The 21945-nt window shown below is 45.4% G+C and overlaps 1 protein-coding gene across 1 annotated transcript in view; it reads left to right on the forward strand.

Annotated features, from left to right (window-relative positions):
- The window catches only part of gfra2b (GDNF family receptor alpha 2b), a 44408-nt gene extending 42795 nt beyond the window's left edge, over positions 1-1613 (forward strand). The window contains exons 7-9 of the mRNA XM_063890036.1: positions 90-115; positions 198-245; positions 532-1613. Coding sequence (XP_063746106.1) covers positions 90-115; positions 198-245; positions 532-672 — 215 coding nt within the window. The 3' untranslated portion in view covers positions 673-1613. The remainder of the gene's footprint in view (positions 1-89; positions 116-197; positions 246-531) is intronic.
- Positions 1614-21945: the final 20332 nt, after the last annotated feature.

The following is a 21945-nucleotide window of genomic DNA, read 5'->3' on the forward strand; positions in this document are numbered from 1 at the left end:
TTCAGGTGTATATCAGTAGTCTACTGTGACATGTCTCCATGCTTTAATGTTCAAAAAGGACCTCTTTTTTACCCTCTGTCTGAAACCAGAGCCCAGTGCGATGGCCAATGGGAGCGTTAGTTTCCATAGTGATGTCACTGTGTTCGTTAGTGTGTGGGAGTTATGTGTTTGTGTGACGCTGAGTCCTTCTGTTACAGGATGGAGGCCAAAAGTGCATCCCCTCTGACGAGTTTGAGTGTGAAGAGGTGAGGACACACACACACACACACACACACACACACACACACACACACACACACACTCTCAGTGACTCAGTCCGGCTCCCAGCAGCCACCTCTCCATAACATATGTGCGGGGGGGCGAGCGAGTGGGAAGGGGAACATATTTATTGTAAAATACTTTCAGCCTCTTGTTGTTGTTGTTGTTGTTTATTCCTGTAGCATAGTGGGAGCAGCCTTCAGATTGTCGTTGCATGTCCTCACCGTCGCTGCTGTGCGTTGTCGATAAAGCTTTGAATGTTTGAACCTGCAGGCGCTGCTGGCTCGGGAGTCCATGGACTCTCAGGATCCTGCAGGAGCAGAGAGCAGCAGCCGGACCGCACCTCCTCCTCTTCATCGCCTCCTCCTCTTCCTCTCTGTGACTGTGTGTGTGTCCCTGCTTCTCATCTCATAAACTCACACATGCATACTGTACACACACACACACACACTCTTGCAAACACACACACACACACACACACACACACACACACATCCTCTCGAAAAAAAAGCAAGACCCGGAGAAAAGTCACAAGAGTCGCGGAGAAAATGTCAACTGACAGACATCAACAACGAGGAGGAAGATTATCTCTACACACACACACACACACACACACACACACACACACACACACACACACACACACACTCACACACACACACACTCAGGATGGAGGAGAAGAAGAAAGTGGACTTTGTGTGTGTGAGAGACTTTGGGCATTTTGGATCTCTGTCTCACCCCCTCTGGTTTATTTGGATCTGAGACAGCTGGACTGAAAACACAGGAACACACACACACACACACACACACACACACACACACACACACACACACACACACACTGACAACAACTCTGAAGAACTGGAGAAAGTTGGACAGATGGGATGGATCTTCCTCGGTGTGTGTCAACTCGATTTATCACTGCCCTGGACAACAAATCTATTCTACACACACACACACACACACACACACACACACACACACACACACACACACACACACACACACACACACTCACACATTGTTAATGGGCAAACAGGGTCCCTACACGGACACACACTCATGCTGTACACCTGTGTGATTTTTGCGGGTCTAATTTTGTGATTCTGTAAAAACTTCATTTAATGTGAAATATGAAAAAAAAATCAATGGAAGACTGTGTGACTCAATCTGTACGTGTAAAGTTGTGTGAGCGCAAGTGTGTGTGTCTTCCTATATGTGTGTGTGTGTGTGTGTTGAGAGAGAGAGAGCATGATCAGTGTGAATGGCAGCAAAGAAAGGAGTTAAAACCATCTGTGAAATATTCTCTGCCAGTTTTACTTTTGATGCACCTTAGAAGAACCTTTCTAACTAAAACTCTGGAGGTTTAAGTTATTTAAAACTGATATACACCTGAACATCAGCAGGAGAGGACTCTTTAAAGTAGAGACACTACATACTGATATACACCTGAACATCAGCAGGAGAGGACTCTTTAAAGTAGAGACACTACATACTGATATACACCTGAACATCAGCAGGAGAGGACTCTTTAAAGTAGAGACTCTACATACTGATATACACCTGAACATCAGCAGGAGAGGACTCTTTAAAGTAGAGACTCTACATACTGATATACACCTGAACATCAGCAGGAGAGGACTCTTTAAAGTAGAGACTCTACATACTGATATACACCTGAACATCAGCAGGAGAGGACTCTTTAAAGTAGAGACTCTACATACTGATATACACCTGAACATCAGCAGGAGAGGACTCTTTAAAGTAGAGACTCTACATACTGATATACACCTGAACATCAGCAGGAGAGGACTCTTTAAAGTAGAGTCACTACATACTGATATACCTGAACACCAGCAGGAGAGGACAGCCTTGGAGCTTACAAATGAAATCAGTATTGATTTGCATGATGGGAAATATTAATTTCTAGCTGATTCAAAGTCTGCACATATTTGTCTGTTTCTTTTTATGACCGTCTCATAAATTCTTTGGTCAGATAAGAGGAGATTAACCGACATAGTTCACGTTTTCTTTAATGCTGTATTTTAATTATACATCGAGGGTTATAAACAGGTCCTTTCTTTGCTTCCATAATGTGTTTAACCTGTGTGTGTGTGTGTGTGTGTGTGTGTGTGTGTGTGTGTGTGTGTGTGTGTGTGTGTGTGTGTGTGTGTGTGTGTGTGTGTGTGTGTGTGTGTGTGTGTGTGTGTGTGTGTGTGTGTGTGTGTGTGGGTGTGTGTGGGCTCTTCAGTGTGTACTTTACCTCGGGCCACTCTGTGGGGTCTTATTTTTCATAGACGATACCAGGATGTGGAATATCAGCAACGAGCTGGAGGTGAGAGAGATCAGTTTCTGTGACGATGGTGTGGCCTTACTTTACCGTTCTTTCTGACAGAGGAGGAAGAGTGATGATGATGATGATGATGATGATGATGATGATGATGCTAGCCCCTCTAACAAAAGGGATGTCCTGCACCTTAGCTGTGTCTCAATTGTTTTCTTCTGTGATACCATTTGCTCGATTTAGTGCAGACGTGTGTCCACACACACTGATCTGGAACCCGAGATGTGATGCTAATTACTTCATTAGATTTATCGATTTTTGAAGGAGGTAAATCTAAACCATTTCTAAAGTCAAATCTAGCTCAGAATATTCATAAAAATAACTGGTTATATAAAAGAAACCAGTAAGTTAAAGTGAAAGAGACAAATTCAGATGAAATGAGCAGTTATTATTGATATTCAAGAAAAATAAAAGTGGCCCCACAACGCATCCCTGAGGGACACCCCAAATACAGTATGCGGAATAAAACCTAGGTCCAGAGTGATTCTGATAAGCAATCATTTAAAAGCAATGATATGATAACTTAAGCAAAGCATTGGGAACCACTGCTCTAGCGCCACCTTGAGGACAAACTTTAATCCCTAGATCTGTCAACGACCATCTGGGGGCGGCTAGCGGGGCTTTACACTTTCTGTGGATGTGGACGAAAGGGAGTGGAGGTCAAAGGTGAAAGAGAGGATGTAGATTTGCTGATATATTTGTAAAGTTTAACAGAGCTACGACAGTGTAACAGAAATATGTGTCTGGAGATCTAAATAAAAGTAACATCTGTAACAACTGCGGGCTGTTCTGCGCTTTCTGTGAAAGCATCATAACTCGCTTACAGAGCATCAGGGGAGTTACAAGCTGAGATTCAATCAGGAGAGACTTCCTTTTTAGTTTACAGAACATTTATTTACATGAGCCGTATTATATAAAGGTTAACAGTCTTTGGGGATTACACCCCGGTCCTAATATTGTGTATCTGAAGGGGGAAGTTCAGTCATGAGTATCATAGGAAAAACCCCAGGGTCTAGACTCCGGGGGTGATGATGAAGATCTGGATTTGATGAGGAGCTGGGATGAAGAGGAGGTGTGACGAGGTCTTTGGATTAGCTGGGCACTGGATGGGATGACAGGAGGTGGATGGGGTGGGGCGGGCCGAAACATAAACACCTGAAATCACAGCTGACTGAAGGTGAGAGAGGAGAACAGTTTGACTGCAGCTCAATGATTGGCTGCTTAGGAGGGATTAACCTTCTGCTATTAGCTTATCTTATTCTATTTTACAAGCGGACTTGTTCATGCATTTACTTGCACATACTGTAGGTCACACTTTGCACAGTGTTTTAAATATGTTATAAATATTGTGAGTTCTATTTGTAGACAGGATTTAAGACCTTCATTACCAAAGCTACCGTAGCTACTGTCCATAAGACAATATAACCTGTGAGTATTTCACCTGAATGTTCTTTTCTCCACTGCACTTCTTTAGTTCTCTCCACCCACCGAAAGTCATTTCTTCATTGCATGCTCTATGGCTCCTCGGATATCTCTTCTTCCTTTCCTTTCCTTTCCTCATCTCCTCTCCTTCCTTCCCTTATCTCCTCTCCTTCCTTTCCTCGTCTCTTGTCCTGTCCCAGCGGTGAGCAGGTCGCGGTGAGCAATACAGATCCTAACGATGTCGGACGTTAACTGTAATGATTAGTGTCAGCCGGGCTCTCAGCGACAGAGCTCCTGCTGCATCTCGTCTTCGTCACCGGCCCGGAGAGGAAGCCATAATCAGCCACCAGAGGAGCGGGAAGCCGGGGGAAGGAAGTAACGAGAGCTGACACCTCCCGACAAACTGCAAACCACCTCTATGCAGATGATGGAGTTTAAATCTGTGTGAAAAAAAAGCCAGCGTTCGTAAAGATCTGCACCGTGACTCAGTGAGAAACTCCAGCAGAGCGCCTCCAGCTTTCCCACTTTTAAGCATGTGTGTGTGTGTGTGTGTGTGTGTGTGTGTGTGTGTGTGTGTGTGTGTGTGTGTGTGTGTGTGTGTGTGTGTGTGTGTGTGTGTGTGTGTGTGTGTGTGTGTGTCTGTGAATTAGAAGTGGTCCTTAAATACTGTCCTCTGTTGCAAATCAAAGTCTGATAATAAAAGGTCATAAATCCAGAGAGAAAACCGTAAGACTTATTTCTACGGTTTTTGTTTCGTTCCAAATGTATTTTTCTGCACCCTCCCTCTCGTGTCATTTCTGCCTCACAAAAGAAACGCCAAAATCAAAGGTTTAAATCATCATCAAAACATGTGCGGTGGAATTGGGAGAATTATAACTACAGATGGTAGTAAATTACAATGTGTGTGTGTGTGTGTGTGTGTGTGTGTGTGTGTGTGTGTGTGTGTGTGTGTGTGTGTGTGTGTGTGTGTGTGTGTATGGTGAGAAGTGGCTGCAACAGTATATTCGTAATGCCAGTGATTGAGAGAAAGGACACTGTCTCTGCCTGTCACTATAGCAACAAGTAAGTGTGTGTGTGTGTGTGTGTGTGTGTGTGTGTGTGTGTGTGTGTGTGTGTGTGTGTGTGTGTGTGTGTGTGTGTGTGTGTGTGTGTGTGTGTGTGTGTGTGTGTGTGTGTGTGTGTGTGTGTGTGTAATTATGAAACAACAGAGGGAGAGATGGAGGACAGAGAGGATTAGAAAGGAGAGTGGAGAGAGAATATTTAAATGTCTCCTGCCTCATTAAATCTCAGTGTCTGCGTCTGTTTTCTGCCAATCAGAGGGGAACACACACTGCAGCGCAAACGTGCAGAACATGAGTTTATATAGGGAAAAAACATGTATGTATAGGGACAGGTGGAGGTGTGTGCAGATGTGATGTTTTAGTGTGGTTGGATGTAAGAGAACCAGGCAAATGTATATTTTTCAGTCCTGCAGAGAATAAGATTTATAAGGAAGTAACAACACAAAACGCTCCCTTGATTCATTACCTCAGATTGTATAGAAGTCTATGAGGAAATGTTCCTGCTCCTCTCTTGATTCATTACCTCAGATTGTATAGAAGTCTATGAGGAAACGTTCCTGCTCCTCTCCTGATTCATTACCTCAGATTGTATAGAAGTCTATGAGGAAACGTTCCTGCTCCTCTCCTGATTCATTACCTCAGATTGTATAGAAGTCTATGAGGAAACGTTCCTGCTCCTCTCCTGATTCATTACCTCAGATTGTATAGAAGTCTATGAGGAAACGTTCCTGCTCCTCTCCTGATTCATTACCTCAGATTGTATAGAAGTCTATGAGGAAATGTTCCTGCTCCTCTCCTGATTCATTACTTCAGATTGTATAGAAGTCTATGAGGAAATGTTCCTGCTCCTCTCCTGATTCATTTCCTCAGATTGTATAGAAGTCTATGAGGAAACGTTCCTGCTCCTCTCCTGATTCATTACCTCAGATTGTATAGAAGTCTATGAGGAAACGTTCCTGCTCCTCTCCTGATTCATTACCTCAGATTGAATAGAAGTCTATGAGGAAACGTTCCTGCTCCTCTCCTGATTCATTACCTCAGATTGTATAGAAGTCTATGAGGAAACGTTCCTGCTCCTCTCCTGATTCATTACCTCAGATTGTATAGAAGTCTATGAGGAAACGTTCCTGCTCCTCTCCTGATTCATTACCTCAGATTGAATAGAAGTCTATGAGGAAACGTTCCTGCTCCTCTCCTGATTCATTACCTCAGTTTGTATAGAAGTCTATGAGGAAATGTTCTTGCTCCTCTCCTGATTCATTACCTCAGATTGAATAGAAGTCTATGAGGAAATGTTCCTGCTCCTCTCCTGATTCATTACCTCAGATTGTATAGAAGTCTATGAGGAAATGTTCCTGCTCCTCTCCTGATTCATTACCTCAGATTGTATAGAAGTCTATGAGGAAATGTTCTTGCTCCTCTCCTGATTCATTACCTCAGATTGTATAGAAGTCTATGAGGAAATGTTCCTGCTCCTCTCTGGATTCATTACCTCAGATTGTATAGAAGTCTATGAGGAAATGTTCCTGCTCCTCTCTGGAACCCACTAATCTCTAGATTCAATGCCCCTGTTAGCATTTCCCTGATGAGTTTATGGTCTCTATCTCTAGTTTCCAGTCTTCTTCAATACAGCATGGTATTCATTTAGTAAATTATGCTCCCATTTAGAGTAAATCAAGAGTGAAGTAGAAACGTTTTCTCATAGACTTCAATGAAATCTGATATGCCTACATATATGGGCAACCGTTTGACATCTGCTTGGCTGACTTCTTTGACAATATTGGAGTGGTTTTAGGAGTTCTTGGGGAGGCTGTATCCATTTCTGAATTTCAAGATCGATAATGAACCTGGAAGCGGCCATATTGAAATTCTGATAGTGTGATGTCGTTAAACAACTGCCATTGTTTTAAATTCCCCAATGGGGTATTTACTGACATATTTCATGTCCAAGAATAAAGAAATCTCTTCAGCTTGTCTTAACCACAGACATTATTTCAGGCTAACAACCAAAAACACATTCAGAAAACCATTGACCTCCACACCAGGGGACAGGGAGAGGTAGAAAGAAATAAGGGGGAATTTCAGGGTGGCTTTTTGTACTTGTGGATTATTGTTTCACCTTGCAACATCTCGTGTGTTCAACACGTGGCTGCTGTTGACTCTGTGAAATCAGGGGGGAGGAAGTGAGAGGAGGGAGGATTAAAAGGTTGGAAATAGCTACAAGACAAGGGGGAGGAAATATCTCCAAACAGTAAATCACACAAAGAGAGGAGGTCACACACTGACTGCAGGAAGAGATGACCTGAAGACATCAAACGCAGAGCTGTCAGTGTGTGTGTGTGTGTGTGTGTGTGTGTGTGTGTGTGTGTGTGTGTGTGATCAGAAACCAGAGGTATTTACTGTATGCTGCGATATTCTGCACGCACAGGCACACACACACACACACACACACACACACACACACACACACACACACAGGGAAAGTGACAAGGCTGTGAAAGCACTCAGAGGATGTCAGCAGCAATCACAACAGCCTCGGTGACACACACACACACACATCCTCCCATTTCAGCTGACACACTCATTGCACCGCAGGCGAGATGTGGCTGCAGGAAGGTCGTCCTTTATATTCATATTATAAATATATATGTGAGGAAGCAGCACAGAGGACGTATGTACGAACGCTCCCTGCTGTGAGGAGTGATGGTGGAGCGGCGCCGGGAAATAAGCAGAATAAATGAAGTGTTGGAAATATCAAATATAAGAAACAGTCAGAGCACAGACACCTGAGGGGACAGGAAGCTGTAATCACTGCTGTGTGTGTGCGTAGATGTGAGTGTCAGTGTGAGTGTGAGTGTGAGTGTGTGTGTGTGTGTGTGTGTGTGTGTGTGTGTGTGTGTGTGTGTGTGTGTGTGTGTGTGTGTGTGTGAATAACTCAGGTGTTGATGAGAATGATCCTCAGGAGGTGACCCGTGTTAACGAGTCCAGTTAAGTAGCTGCGACACACAGAGAAGTGAGGACAGAGTTACAAAGATACTCTGAGTCAGCCGCTAAAAACCATCAGAAGTCCTTTTCACGGTCGGGAGGTCAATGGCTTCCTGAATGTGTTTTTGGTTGTTAGCCTGAAAAAAGTTCTGTGGTTAACACAAGCTGAAGTGTATTGAGCTATAGTTCCTTTATAGCCCAACATTAGCCTCCTTTAGCTTAGCGGTGGAGACGTGAAGTCATGTGACCGTGCTGTAGTTCCTTTATAGCCCAACATTAGCCTCCTTTAGCTTAGTGGTGGAGACGTGAAGTCATGTGACCGTGCTGTAGTTCCTTTATAGCCCAACATTAGCCACCTTTAGCTTAGCGGTGGAGACGTGAAGTCATGTGACCGTGCTGTAGTTCCTTTATAGCCCAACATTAGCCACCTTTAGCTTAGCGGTGGAGACGTGAAGTCATGTGACCGTGCTGTAGTTCCTTTATAGCCCAACATTAGCCACCTTTAGCTTAGCGGTGGAGACGTGAAGTCATGTGACCGTGCTGTAGTTCCTTTATAGCCCAACATTAGCCTCCTTTAGCTTAGCGGTGGAGACGTGAAGTCATGTGACCGTGCTGTAGTTCCTTTATAGCCCAACATTAGCCTCCTTTAGCTTAGCGGTGGAGACGTGAAGTCATGTGACCGTGCTGTAGTTCCTTTATAGCCCAACATTAGCCACCTTTAGCTTAGCGGTGGAGACGTGAAGTCATGTGACCGTGCTGTAGTTCCTTCATAGCCCAACATTAGCCACCTTTAGCTTAGCGGTGGAGACGTGAAGTCATGTGACCGTGCTGTAGTTCCTTCATAGCCCAACATTAGCCACCTTTAGCTTAGCGGTGGTGACGTGAAGTCATGTGACCGTGCTATAGTTCCTTCATAGCCCAACATTAGCCTCCTTTAGCTTAGCGGTGGAGACGTGAAGTCATGTGACCGTGCTGTAGTTCCTTCATAGCCCAACATTAGCCACCTTTAGCTTAGCGGTGGTGACGTGAAGTCATGTGACCGTGCTATAGTTCCTTCATAGCCCAACATTAGCCTCCTTTAGCTTAGCGGTGGAGACGTGAAGTCATGTGACCGTGCTGTAGTTCCTTTATAGCCACGTTTGGTATTTGATCAAATGCAAGGTAATGGATTCCTTCATATCCTAAAAGGAACTATCCCATAGTAGTAGAGATAGCTCAGTCTTGAACATAGTGGTTTTAGTTTATATGGCTGCAGAATCTGGATTTAATGGTTAATGCACTTATAGCAGTTATTATAATGTAAAGAGGACAGACAAACGGCTGCAGGACGTTTCTGAGTCGATCCTGTTGGATTCAAATCAAGAAAGGAGCTTTTTTTCCAGAGCCTGTTCTCCGCTGCAGGTGTGATGTGTGTGTGCATGCTTTGGCGGATTATACATTTGGACGGATAAATCCAGAACCGCCTCCAGTAGCGTTTTTTTAATCCATACATTCAGAACATCTCTGATCCTGCAGAACAAATGTGTTTGTGCGTGTGTGTGTGTGTGTGTGTGTGTGTGTGTGTGTGTGTGTGTGTGTGTGTGTGTGTGTGTGTGTGTGTGTGTGTGTGTTTCTGTTCTGTCAGCCACTCATTGATCCTGAGAAACCAACCCAACGCTTCGATGCCGACACACACACACTGACCACCGTCCTCACCCAGTTTGTGTCTGCAGGCTGAAAGTCACGTCCCTCCTTCAGCGCAGCCTCTTTTGTTACGCTTCATCGGCTGCAGAGGCCGGCTCTCTCCAGATCATACTGCTCCCTACACTACTTAAAGGACTACCGGAAGACATTACAATTCACCATTATTTCTGAAACGATCCTGCTATACGTTATATATCATTTATAGTAAACCCACAAATAAGTTCTGTGGTCGCTTATGGCTGTCCATCTGTTCATTGTAAATGAACGTCATCATAACGGTGAAACTGAACCGTTGACTTTCATTAAATGCATTACCTCAACAAGTTTGAAAGTAATCATATAGAGTTGAACCTAATATGTTGTATTTAAACTTAATATTAACTAATACAGTTACGGGAAGTCTGTTGACATATATTTAATAAAGTCAACATTTCATTTATTTCAGTGTATTAGAAACCTGCATTTCAATAGGGTGACGTTAGCACGTTAGCCTAGCATCGTTGAGTCTAATTATGCATAATTTAAGCTCACAGCTGCAGTATTCAGGAAACCCAGACAGTTTGTTCTGTGGTGACTTCAGTTGGGATGGAGGTTGTTTGTTCTAAAGTCCCGTAATTCGTTGTGTTGGCTAAACAATTTGTTCTAACAGTACCCTGTATTTCAATAGGGTAACGTTAGCATGTTAGCCTAGCATCGTTGAGTCCTGCCTGGTGAGTTATTTATGTGAATACACCATCTATATGGATGCACATTAATGGTTTGTGGCTCTGCATTAGCATCGTTACAGCTACAGCATGTAGACCAAGCCTGGTGCCTAGGAGTAGGCCTAAGGTTGTTTGATCGCTTGTTTTTATTTGTATTTGTTACCTCGTTAGCATGTTAGCCTAGCATCGTTTAGTCCTGCCTGTTATTTATGTTAATACATTGTATATATGTATACAGCACTTGTTCTTATATTTGTTCACTCAAAGTTGTGTTTGTTTCACAATTTGCACCCTGCATTTCCAAACTGTAACGTTAGCATGTTAGCCTAGCATCGTTGAGCCTCTGCCCTGGAGAGTTAATATTAGATGCCTCAAAACAAATGAGTACGTGCTTTAAACACCCAGCCCCCCGTGGCTCCGCTGCTGCGTTATTATCAGACATCTTGTGCTGTGTTTAAAACACCTGATAGTTGGTCATTAGCCTATCCGGAGCCTGTAGCAGAGTGAAGCCCATTACTCGCTCCATGTGTCTCCGCTGCTGCAGGCCCTGCGTCTCTGTGCTGCGCAAAGGTGACATTTTCCTCTCAGGATGATCATTCCTGGAGGTGTGTGGAGTCAGACTCTGCTCCTCTATCTCGAGCTGTGTGTTATCGCTCTGATGAGTCGCTGTGTTTAAAGGTGCCGCTATCGGCTGGATCTGTGCTACTCCAGGAGAGAATAAGAGCATCCGTCACCCTCAAGATCCATATCTGCAGGATGAGAGCTGAGCGAGGTGAGGGTGGGGGTGGAGACAGGAAGCGAGAAAGTGTAAACAGTAAACACACTGAATACACACCGAACAGCTGATGTGTTTGCAAATTAAGAGCATGTTTCCCCCTGCTGCCTGTCGTAGAGTGCCCCGTCTCTCCAGATGTGGATCCACATGTGTGTCGTCTGAGGCGATGAACACCATCTGTCATCGAATCAAACTTTATTAACTTTATTAAGAGAACAGAGACCCGCTTCCATCCTCAAAACAAACACTCTCAGAGAGAGGAGTCGCTGCTCCGGATCCAGAGTCTGTCCACACTGAGCCAAGTCTGCTCTGATTGGTTAACTGGGTGACGTCCCACCCCCTTAGCCTAGCACCTACAATGAGCGAGCGTTCCGTAGTGATGTCACTGTGTTCCGGAACTTTGGGATTTTAGCCTTTTGCAGACCATTTACATGCACTAACACACCACAGAAGAGGGGACACACCACAGCAAGAGATGGGGGAGAGGGGTGAGGAGGGGGGAGTACAGAGAGACAGGAGGAGAGGGGGTGAGTTTATACTCTGAGAACATCGGACCGCTGCTCCCGTTTCAGGAAATGAACACAGAGAACCAATTCTGTTAGCCCCCCTATCTGATCCACACACACACACACACACACACACACACACACACACACACACACACACACACACACACACACACACACACACACACACACACACACACACACACACACAGGAGTATCTGTGATGTTCTCTGTGCAGCGTCGTGTTGCAGCTATTTAAAGCGGGAGGAATGGATTTTGGGGAAATCTATTTTTTTGTTCTCTGCACTTACACACTCACACACACACACACACACACACACACACACACACACACACACACACACACACACACACACACACACACACACACACACATGAAGACAGATGTGTTTAAACAGCAGCAGCATCTGTTCTCTGTTTCTCCTCCCTCGGAGGCTGCTTCAGGTCAAACCTCTGCAGATGTGCTCACCTGTGCAAAGTCAACAAACAAACAAACAAACAAACAAACAAACAAACAGCAGTGACACAGCAGACTGCGGCGGTGTGAATCCCCCGCTGACAGAGCTGCAAGACTCTGCAGTTCTTCATCAGCAGGAGGATCTAAAACTGAGATATAACTCAGGATCCTCTACAAAGGATCCATGACTCAGGATCAACGACTCAGGATCCAGGACTCAGTATCAACGACTCAGGATCCAGGACTCAGGATCCAGGACTCAGGATCCACCACTCAGGATCCTCTACTCAGGATCCACGAATCAGGATCCAGGACTCAGGATCAACCACTCAGGATCCCTGACTCAGGATCCACGACTCAGGATTCAGGACTCAGGATCCACGAATCAGGATCCACGACTCAGGATCCACAAATCAGGATCCACGACTCAGGATCCTCTACTCAGGATCCGTGACTCAAGATCCATGACTCAGGATCCACCACTCAGGATCCACCACTCAGGATCCACCACTCAGGATCCACCACTCAGGATCCATGACTCAGGATCCTCTACTCAGGATCCACGACTCAGGATCCATGACTCAGGATCCATGACTCAGGATCAACCACTCAGGATCCATGACTCAGGATCCTCTACTCAGGATCCACGACTCAGGATCCATGACTCAGGATCAACCACTCAGGATCCCTGAATCAGGATCCATGACTCAGGATCCACCACTCAGGATCCACGACTCAGGGTCCATGACTCAGGATCCTCTACTCAGGAACCGTGACTCAGGATCCATGACTCAGGATCCTCTACTCAGGATCCATGACTCAGGATCAACGACTCAGGATCCAGGACTCAGGATCCAGGACTCAGGATCCACCACTCAGGATCCATGACTCAGGATCCACGAATCAGGATCCAGGACTCAGGATCAACCACTCAGGATCCCTGACTCAGGATCCACGACTCAGGATTCAGGACTCAGGATCCACGAATCAGGATCCACGACTCAGGATCCACGAATCAGGATCCACGACTCAGGATCCACGACTCAGGATCAACGACTCAGGATCCACGACTCAGGATCCACGACTCAGACTCAGTTCTGACCGAGGCTGACCTGATGACCACTTCCACTCCCATCTCTCTCTGGCGCCCGGACAGAGTGTGATGCTAATGAAGTGGAGAGGACGCTGCACACGTGAGGCTCTAATGACGCCTTTGCACAACAACACGGCTCTGTGAGCCGGCCCTACTTCTTCTCCGGCGTATTGATATGCAAAGATGATTAAAGATGTTCCTCCGTGCATTTACAGCAGCTTTAGTTCCTGCAGTGATTCATAGCGTTTATAAATCTCCTGAAAAGAATGCATCTGCATATTTACCTCCTCCTCCCTCCTGAGTCTGTGATCAAAACTTTATTCATACAGCACTTTAAAGTAACTCAAGGTGCCTCACAAACAAAAACAAATCTACACCAACACTACAAAATACTAGCTCCCCCCTCCCAGGTAATCACAGATAGCTCTGTGATTAAGAAGAACACTCAAAACAGGAACAAATATATTAAATAAATAATACAAATAAACAAATAAATACAATAATTAAATAAATAATATAAAGGAATAAAATAAGATAACATCAAATTCAGTTAAAAATCTAATTATACTTTTGGGTTTTGAGTTGACGTTTTGAAATATATATTTGGTTTTTTTTATCCTCAGGATTGTGGGTATTTCAAACGGCGTGAACTAAAGTCCTTTTTCCGTACAGACTCTCTCGCGAGACTTCCTGTCCCGTTCTCAGTACAGACGCACTGTTCGTGTAGCAGCACTAACACCTATTAGCGATCATCTGAAAGAAATGAACAGGAACACTGGGAATAAACAACATGCTTTACGAAGTCTGAACTAAAATGTCTTTCCATGAACACAAAGAACCTTTAACCTTTCATATCACCTCTCTCTTTGAAGCCTCACTATCTTGTATGCTAAGTAGGAAGCTAACCTTTTAAAAACAATAGGAACCCAAAGTTCTCCTGATGCCGTCTTCCTCCTGACGTCCTCAAGTATCCCAGCCTCTATCAGGCGTCTGTTTCTGGGCTATTTCAGGACCGGCGGCGTCATGTTACTGCCCTTTATTTCCCAACAGCAGCCTTCAACAGGACACATGCTTTATTTGCGTATTTAATAGGACACCGGGCGCACGGGGGGGGGGGGGGGGGGGGGTAATCTGGCCCCGCGGCTCCGATCGCACTGATATCTGCAGCAGACACCACGTCAACACGCCTTAACACAGTTTGCAGTTTAATTTCACAGCGATTATCACAGAGCTTTAAACAGCACCGCGAAACACACACATACACACACACACACACACACACACACACACACACACACACACACACACACACACACACACTATGTTACCAGTCAACAAGACCAACGCATTCTCAATTTGCATCCTGTTGTCCTGGATATTTGCTGTTTTAACTTCCGTCCCAATGAGAGTGAAATGCACTATGGGAACTGCAGGCTGCTCTCTGTCTTTCAGCTGACATTGTTGGGTTTCCTTATGCTCGTTTTAATCTGTATGTGTTTGTCTGTAACAGAAAAATACCAGATAGTTACTACAATAATACAAATCTAACATGAATGCAGCACTTGATATGAAATGTACTTCACTGCTGCTTGATGGTGAATAAAAAGGAGGGAGCATTTTAAAGGCAGCGTTATATGTTATCAGTCTCTATAATAAAACCTGCTCACCCGTCTCCCTCTCATTTCCTCTTTCAGATGGGGAACAGTGGGGGGGTGGACTACTTTTAGAGCGACCTACTTCCAGGTGTCAGGGTGTCACTGTCGCGGTATTCAGGTACACACTCCAGCAATTCATCCTGCACTGATTACCTCTTCACCTGCTGTCGGCGCGGCTCCCGAGGCTCGTTTGTTTCCTCACAAACTGCCTCAGTATTACTGCGCGGCCTGCTTCAATACTGCACTCTGACTGGTCAATTTGGACTTTAGGTTGTTATTCCCGCAAACGGACTGTTGCTAAGAAGAACAGACTGTTGCTAAGAAGAACAGACTGTTGCTAAGAAGAACAGACTGTTGCTAAGAAGAACAGTCTGCTGCTAAGGAGAACAGACTGCTGCTAAGGAGAACAGACTGTTGCTAAGGAGAACAGACTGCTGCTAAGAAGAACAGACTGCTGCTAAGGAGAACAGACTGCTGCTAAGAAGAACAGACTGTTGCTAAGAAGAACAGACTGTTGCTAAGAAGAACAGTCTGCTGCTAAGGAGAACAGACTGCTGCTAAGGAGAACAGACTGTTGCTAAGGAGAACAGACTGTTGCTAAGAAGAACAGACTGTTGCTAAGGAGAACAGACTGTTGCTAAGAAGAACGGACTGTTGCTAAGGAGAACAGACTGTTGCTAAGAAGAACAGTCTGCTGCTAAGAAGAACAGTCTGCTGCTAAGAAGAACAGACTGTTGCTAAGGAGAACAGACTGTTGCTAAGAGAACAGACTGCTGCTAAGGAGAACAGACTGTTGCTAAGGAGAACAGACTGTTGCTAAGAAGAACAGACTGTTGCTAAGGAGAACAGACTGTTGCTAAGAAGAACGGACTGTTGCTAAGGAGAACAGACTGTTGCTAAGAGAACAGACTGTTGCTAAGAGAACAGACTGTTGCTAAGAGAACCTGTTGCTAAGAGAACCTGTTGCTAAGAGAACAGACTGTTGCTAAGGAGAACAGACTGCTGTTAAGGAGAACAGACTGTTGCTAAGGAGAACAGACTGTTGCTAAGAGAACAGACTGTTGCTAAGAGAACCTGTTGCTAAGAGAACAGACTGTTGCTAAGGAGAACAGACTGTTGCTAAGGAGAACAGACTGCTGTTAAGGAGAACAGACTGTTGCTAAGGAGAACAGACTGTTGCTAAGAGAACAGACTGTTGCTAAGAGAACAGACTGTTGCTAAGAGAACAGACTGTTGCTAAGGAGAACAGACTGTTGCTAAGGAGAACAGACTGTTGCTAAGAGAACAGACTGTTGCTAAGGAGAACAGACTGTTGCTAAGAGAACAGACTGTTGCTAAGAGAACAGACTGTTGCTAAGAGAACAGACTGCTGTTAAGGAGAACAGACTGTTGCTAAGGAGAACAGACTGTTGCTAAGGAGAACAGACTGTTGCTAAGAGAACAGTGCTGTTAAGGAGAACAGACTGTTGCTAAGGAGAACAGACTGTTGCTAAGAGAACAGACTGTTGCTAAGGAGAACAGACTGTTGCTAAGGAGAACAGACTGTTGCTAAGAGAACAGACTGTTGCTAAGAGAACAGACTGCTGTTAAGGAGAACAGACTGTTGCTAAGGAGAACAGACTGTTGCTAAGGAGAACAGACTGTTGCTAAGAGAACAGACTGCTGTTAAGGAGAACAGACTGTTGCTAAGAGAACAGACTGTTGCTAAGAGAACAGACTGTTGCTAAGAGAACAGACTGCTGTTAAGGAGAACAGACTGTTGCTAAGGAGAACAGACTGTTGCTAAGAGAACAGACTGCTGTTAAGGAGAACAGACTGTTGCTAAGGAGAACAGACTGCTGTTAAGGAGAACAGACTGTTGCTAAGGAGAACAGACTGCTGTTAAGGAGAACAGACTGTTGCTAAGAGAACAGACTGTTGCTAAGAGAACAGACTGTTGCTAAGAGAACAGACTGTTGCTAAGGAGAACAGACTGTTGCTAAGGAGAACAGACTGTTGCTAAGAGAACAGACTGTTGCTAAGGAGAACAGACCAACAGCGAGAGGTCTGGTTAATTTATCGTCACTGAATGACAGACGTTACTCCTCTTCATCAGAAACTCAGAGGATACTTTTTTTAAATATTATTTTTACATTTGTAAAAAGCACGACAAACAAGGTCACCGGTTCAAGTCCCCAAAAGAGCAAGGTCTACCGAGGTGTCCCTGAGCAAGGCACCGTTCCCTACACTGCTCTCCCTGGGCGCCGTACATATGGCAGCCCACTGCTCCCAACGCTAGGGTGGGTGCAGTAAGGGTTCCTTTGGCCAAATGAAACTGAGGATCGGCACGCTTCACAATGAAGTATAACACTATATGTCTTTATGGAATTGGATTTTCTCCCGATGAAGACGTCATAAAATACTTTGAGTTTCGTTGGAGGTCTACTTTATGATCCCGCTCGGGGGGGCCTCATCACAACGGGTAATTTATGGAGGAGGTTTGGAGCGACCATATGTTGAGTTTAAAGAGATTTATGGTAAATACAGTGGAACACACACATACCCGCCTGAGAGGCTGGCAGCGGTTCAAATACAAACACTGGTGTGTGTGTGTGTTTAGCATGACGCCCGCTCCACACGCAACTCATTACCGTTCCTCCCTCTGGGCTTGAAACGCACACGCTAACACATCGATCACTGCACCGGACTGGAAATCCACAAGTGTAAAAATGTGGTTTCATACTGCAAGATATTCAACTGAAGAGGTAAATGTTTCATGAAAGCAAACTAACAGCAGGAAAAGGTGCATTTGTTAGGGACTACTTTCAGTGGCGGATTAATCCACACTTCATGGTATTTAAGACCTCACATTTGATCAAATCCATTTGTAAATATTCACACACGCTGCAGGATGGTTTGACGCTGACACACACATCATCATGTCGTCTGCGTAGAGTGTGAGTAAAATAGAAAAAATAAAACGTTAAACGTCCAAAAACCTTGAGACCGGCTTTCGAATACGAGAGGGTTTTGTATCGTCGGCTTCCACAAATCTATATTTTGTACTCTTGCAATAAGTGTTTCTGTTTTATGCTATTTCATAATTCTGTGCCACCTCCTCTCAGTCCTCTTTTTCCTGGAGCAGCCATAACTCCTGGAGACCAGGGGACACTAAAGAGAGACGCACACAGCTGGAGACCAGGGGACACTACAGAGAGACGCACACAGCTGGAGACCAGGGGACACTAAAGAGAGACTCACACAGCTGGAGACCAGGGGACACTACAGAGAGACGCACACAGCTGGAGACCAGGGGACACTAAAGAGAGACGCACACAGCTGGAGACCAGGGGACACTAAAGAGAGACGCACACAGCTGGAGACCAGGGGACACTAAAGAGAGACGCACACAGCTGGAGACCAGGGGACACTAAAGGGAGACGCACACAGCTGGAGACCAGGGGGCACTAAAGAGAGACGCACACAGCTGGAGACCAGGGGACACTAAAGAGAGACGCACACAGCTGGAGACCAGGGGACACTAAAGAGAGACGCACACAGCTGGAGACCAGGGGACACTAAAGAGAGACGCACACAGCTGGAGACCAGGGGGCACTAAAGAGAGACGCACACAGCTGGAGACCAGGGGACACTAAAGAGAGACGCACACAGCTGGAGACCAGGGGACACTAAAGAGAGACGCACACAGCTGGAGACCAGGGGACACTAAAGAGAGACGCACACAGCTGGAGACCAGGGGACACTAAAGAGAGACGCACACAGCTGGAGACCAGGGGACACTAAAGAGAGACGCACACAGCTGGAGACCAGGGGACACTAAAGAGAGACGCACACAGCTGGAGACCAGGGGGCACTAAAGAGAGACGCACACAGCTGGAGACCAGGGGACACTAAAGAGAGACGCACACAGCTGGAGACCAGGGGACACTAAAGAGAGACGCACACAGCTGGAGACCAGGGGACACTAAAGAGAGACGCACACCTACCAGGGGACACTAAGAGAGACGCACACAGCTGGAGACCAGGGACACTAAAGAGAGACGCACACAGCTGGAGACCAGGGGACACTAAAGAGAGACGCACACAGCTGGAGACCAGGGGACACTAAAGAGAGACGCACACAGCTGGAGACCAGGGGACACTAAAGAGAGACGCACACAGCTGGAGACCAGGGGACACTAAAGAGAGACGCACACAGCTGGAGACCAGGGGACACTAAAGAGAGACGCACACAGCTGGAGACCAGGGGACACTAAAGAGAGACGCACACAGCTGGAGACCAGGGGACACTAAAGAGAGACACACACAGCTGGAGACCAGGGGACACTAAAGAGAGACACACACAGCTGGAGACCAGGGGACACTAAAGAGAGACGCACACAGCTGGAGACCAGGGGACACTAAAGAGAGACGCACACAGCTGGAGACCAGGGACACTAAAGAGAGACGCACACAGCTGGAGACCAGGGGACACTAAAGAGAGACGCACACAGCTGGAGACCAGGGGACACTAAAGAGAGACGCACACAGCTGAGACCAGGGGACACTAAAGAGAGACACACACAGCTGGAGACCAGGGGACACTAAAGAGAGACGCACACAGCTGGAGACCAGGGGACACTAAAGAGAGACGCACACAGCTGGAGACCAGGGGACACTAAAGAGAGACGCACACAGCTGGAGACCAGGGGACACTAAAGAGAGACGCACACAGCTGGAGACCAGGGGACACTAAAGAGAGACGCACACAGCTGGAGACCAGGGGACACTAAAGAGAGACACACACAGCTGGAGACCAGGGGACACTAAAGAGAGACACACACAGCTGTTAGGGTAACTGAAATATATTTCCTCTGATTTTAAACGGAGGATCTGACAGGATGAGGCTAAAGTCATCTGCAGTTGGAGGCCTGAAACTCAATGTTCCCTCCCCTTCAGAGAGATTACTTCGTGTGTAACCGCTGAGGCTACATGTTGAGGGTGTCTCTGCGGCTGTCCCTCTCTCCACACTCCTCTCATCTACATTTATATTTGGTTGCATGGAAACATATTGTGCCGTGACTTCCCTCTTATATTGTTGTCTTCGCTGCAGTACAGCAGGTGAAGGGACTGCTGATTTGTCCGAATAAGAACACTGACAACATGAAGCTGATATATGATGTGCTTCTGCGTACTTGTACTGTAGTATTTGTACACTGTTGTACCTGCTTTACTGCACACACATGAGGTCATCACCACTAAATGATTCTTATTCCTCTAATTAACAGCGTTTGCTCACTTGATTTCCCAGGGTGCCACTCTGCAGATGGTCAGCATAAATAGTGTGTGAGCTCAGCTGTTCACACACACACACACACACACACACACACACACACACACTGGTCAGTGTACATAGAGAAGTGAATCGTTGCTTCCTCCTGCAGCAGACGAAGAGTTACTCACAGATGTGAAAGAGTAAAAGCTCGATGTGAATGAAGTCAGAAGTAAAAGTATCTTTGGTTCCAAACCTAAGGGTCCAGCCCCAACAAAGGGTCCCCAGGCAAATCTGAGGGGTCGTCACATGATTAGTGGAAAGAGGAATAAAAACCAGTTCAGATGAAATATAAAAGAGTACATCCTTCATGTTTCATCTTTGATATGATTTAAATGTCTAATGTGCAACATGTATTATTCAAATGGAACATTACTTCCACATGTATTAAGAACCAATGTATTTCATTTAAATAGGTTTTAAATGTTTGTAATGTCTTTCTGTCTTTGTATTCATTAAAGTAATACTAATATATTTCTAGTACATTTATTGTGTATTCGTGTCTAAAGTAAAGAAGTACAACACACGTTGATTATATCCATTTAAACAGCCTCACCTGCAGGACAGAAAGGTGTGCTAATTACAGGTTGAGCCTCGCTTCAGCGTGAGTACCAAACATTACATCCACCGTGCAGGGGGGGGGGTTTAACCGTGGTGAGATGACACAGGATGCAGGAAGCTGTGATTATGCAGCCCCCTGAACACGCCTACATGCATCTACTTTTAGAAATCACACGGTGCAGCTCCTCTGTGCAGGTGACACATGAAGTCACACAGGACAGTTACTCCGTGGTTTCAGTCAGAATAAAACGGTGCACAACATGAAGTGGATCTGCAGTCAGGTTTAGGTCTTTTCATCAAGCCGCCCCCTGCTTACCCAGCATCCCATCTGATCCTGTTAGCAGGTGGAGGCTCTGCAGACCTCAGCAGGTGGAGGAAAGCCGCGTTACAGAGGTTATTCTGCAGTGTTGGAGTGAATGCATGGGAAGCATCAGGCTGCTGTCGACCTCTGATCATATTATCACACCTACAGATTCTGAACCGCGTGATACAGCAGCGATAATGTCTGCAGTTTATCAGACATTATCGGCATTATCCATAAAGCCAGACGCAGAATCCAGAACATGATGTCAACAAATCTAAAGCTAACAGAACAAGCATCCTCCAACGAGTATTACATCGATATCCTCAGTACTTTTATTGGAAGCACACAATACTTGGTAGATTGTCTTTAATTAAAGGTTTGCATTTCATTGTAGGTTTGTGATAAACTAACGGTTGAAGTTAGGAGGTGAAGTAATGAATTTAGGAAGCAAGGAAGACTGCAAGGTTAGGAGGAAAGGTAGTGAGTCAATACCAGTGTATGTATCTCAGATGTCTGCTTCCCGGTGTAAGACAAGGATAACAGTACTTTGTTCATCATGTACAGGAAATCTAAATTAGCTTTAAAGCTAAGCAGTCTAGTCTTGAGGCTTGGTTCCAGCTTAAGTTCCAGAACAGGGCGTACTAAAACAAGCTCAGCCAAGATTTTACAAGGTTTGACATCGAATATAAGAAGCAAGGACGTCCCCGAGGTGAGGTGGAGCTGTCTTCCCGGACATAAGTTCTTGTACCGTGTGAAACTCAAAAACTTCACGAACAATGGGAGGGCGTTTGATAACGTCCGTCTT

The sequence above is a fragment of the Eleginops maclovinus genome, chromosome 8 (genome assembly GCF_036324505.1).
Source record: "Eleginops maclovinus isolate JMC-PN-2008 ecotype Puerto Natales chromosome 8, JC_Emac_rtc_rv5, whole genome shotgun sequence".
NCBI lineage: Eukaryota > Metazoa > Chordata > Actinopteri > Perciformes > Eleginopidae > Eleginops > Eleginops maclovinus.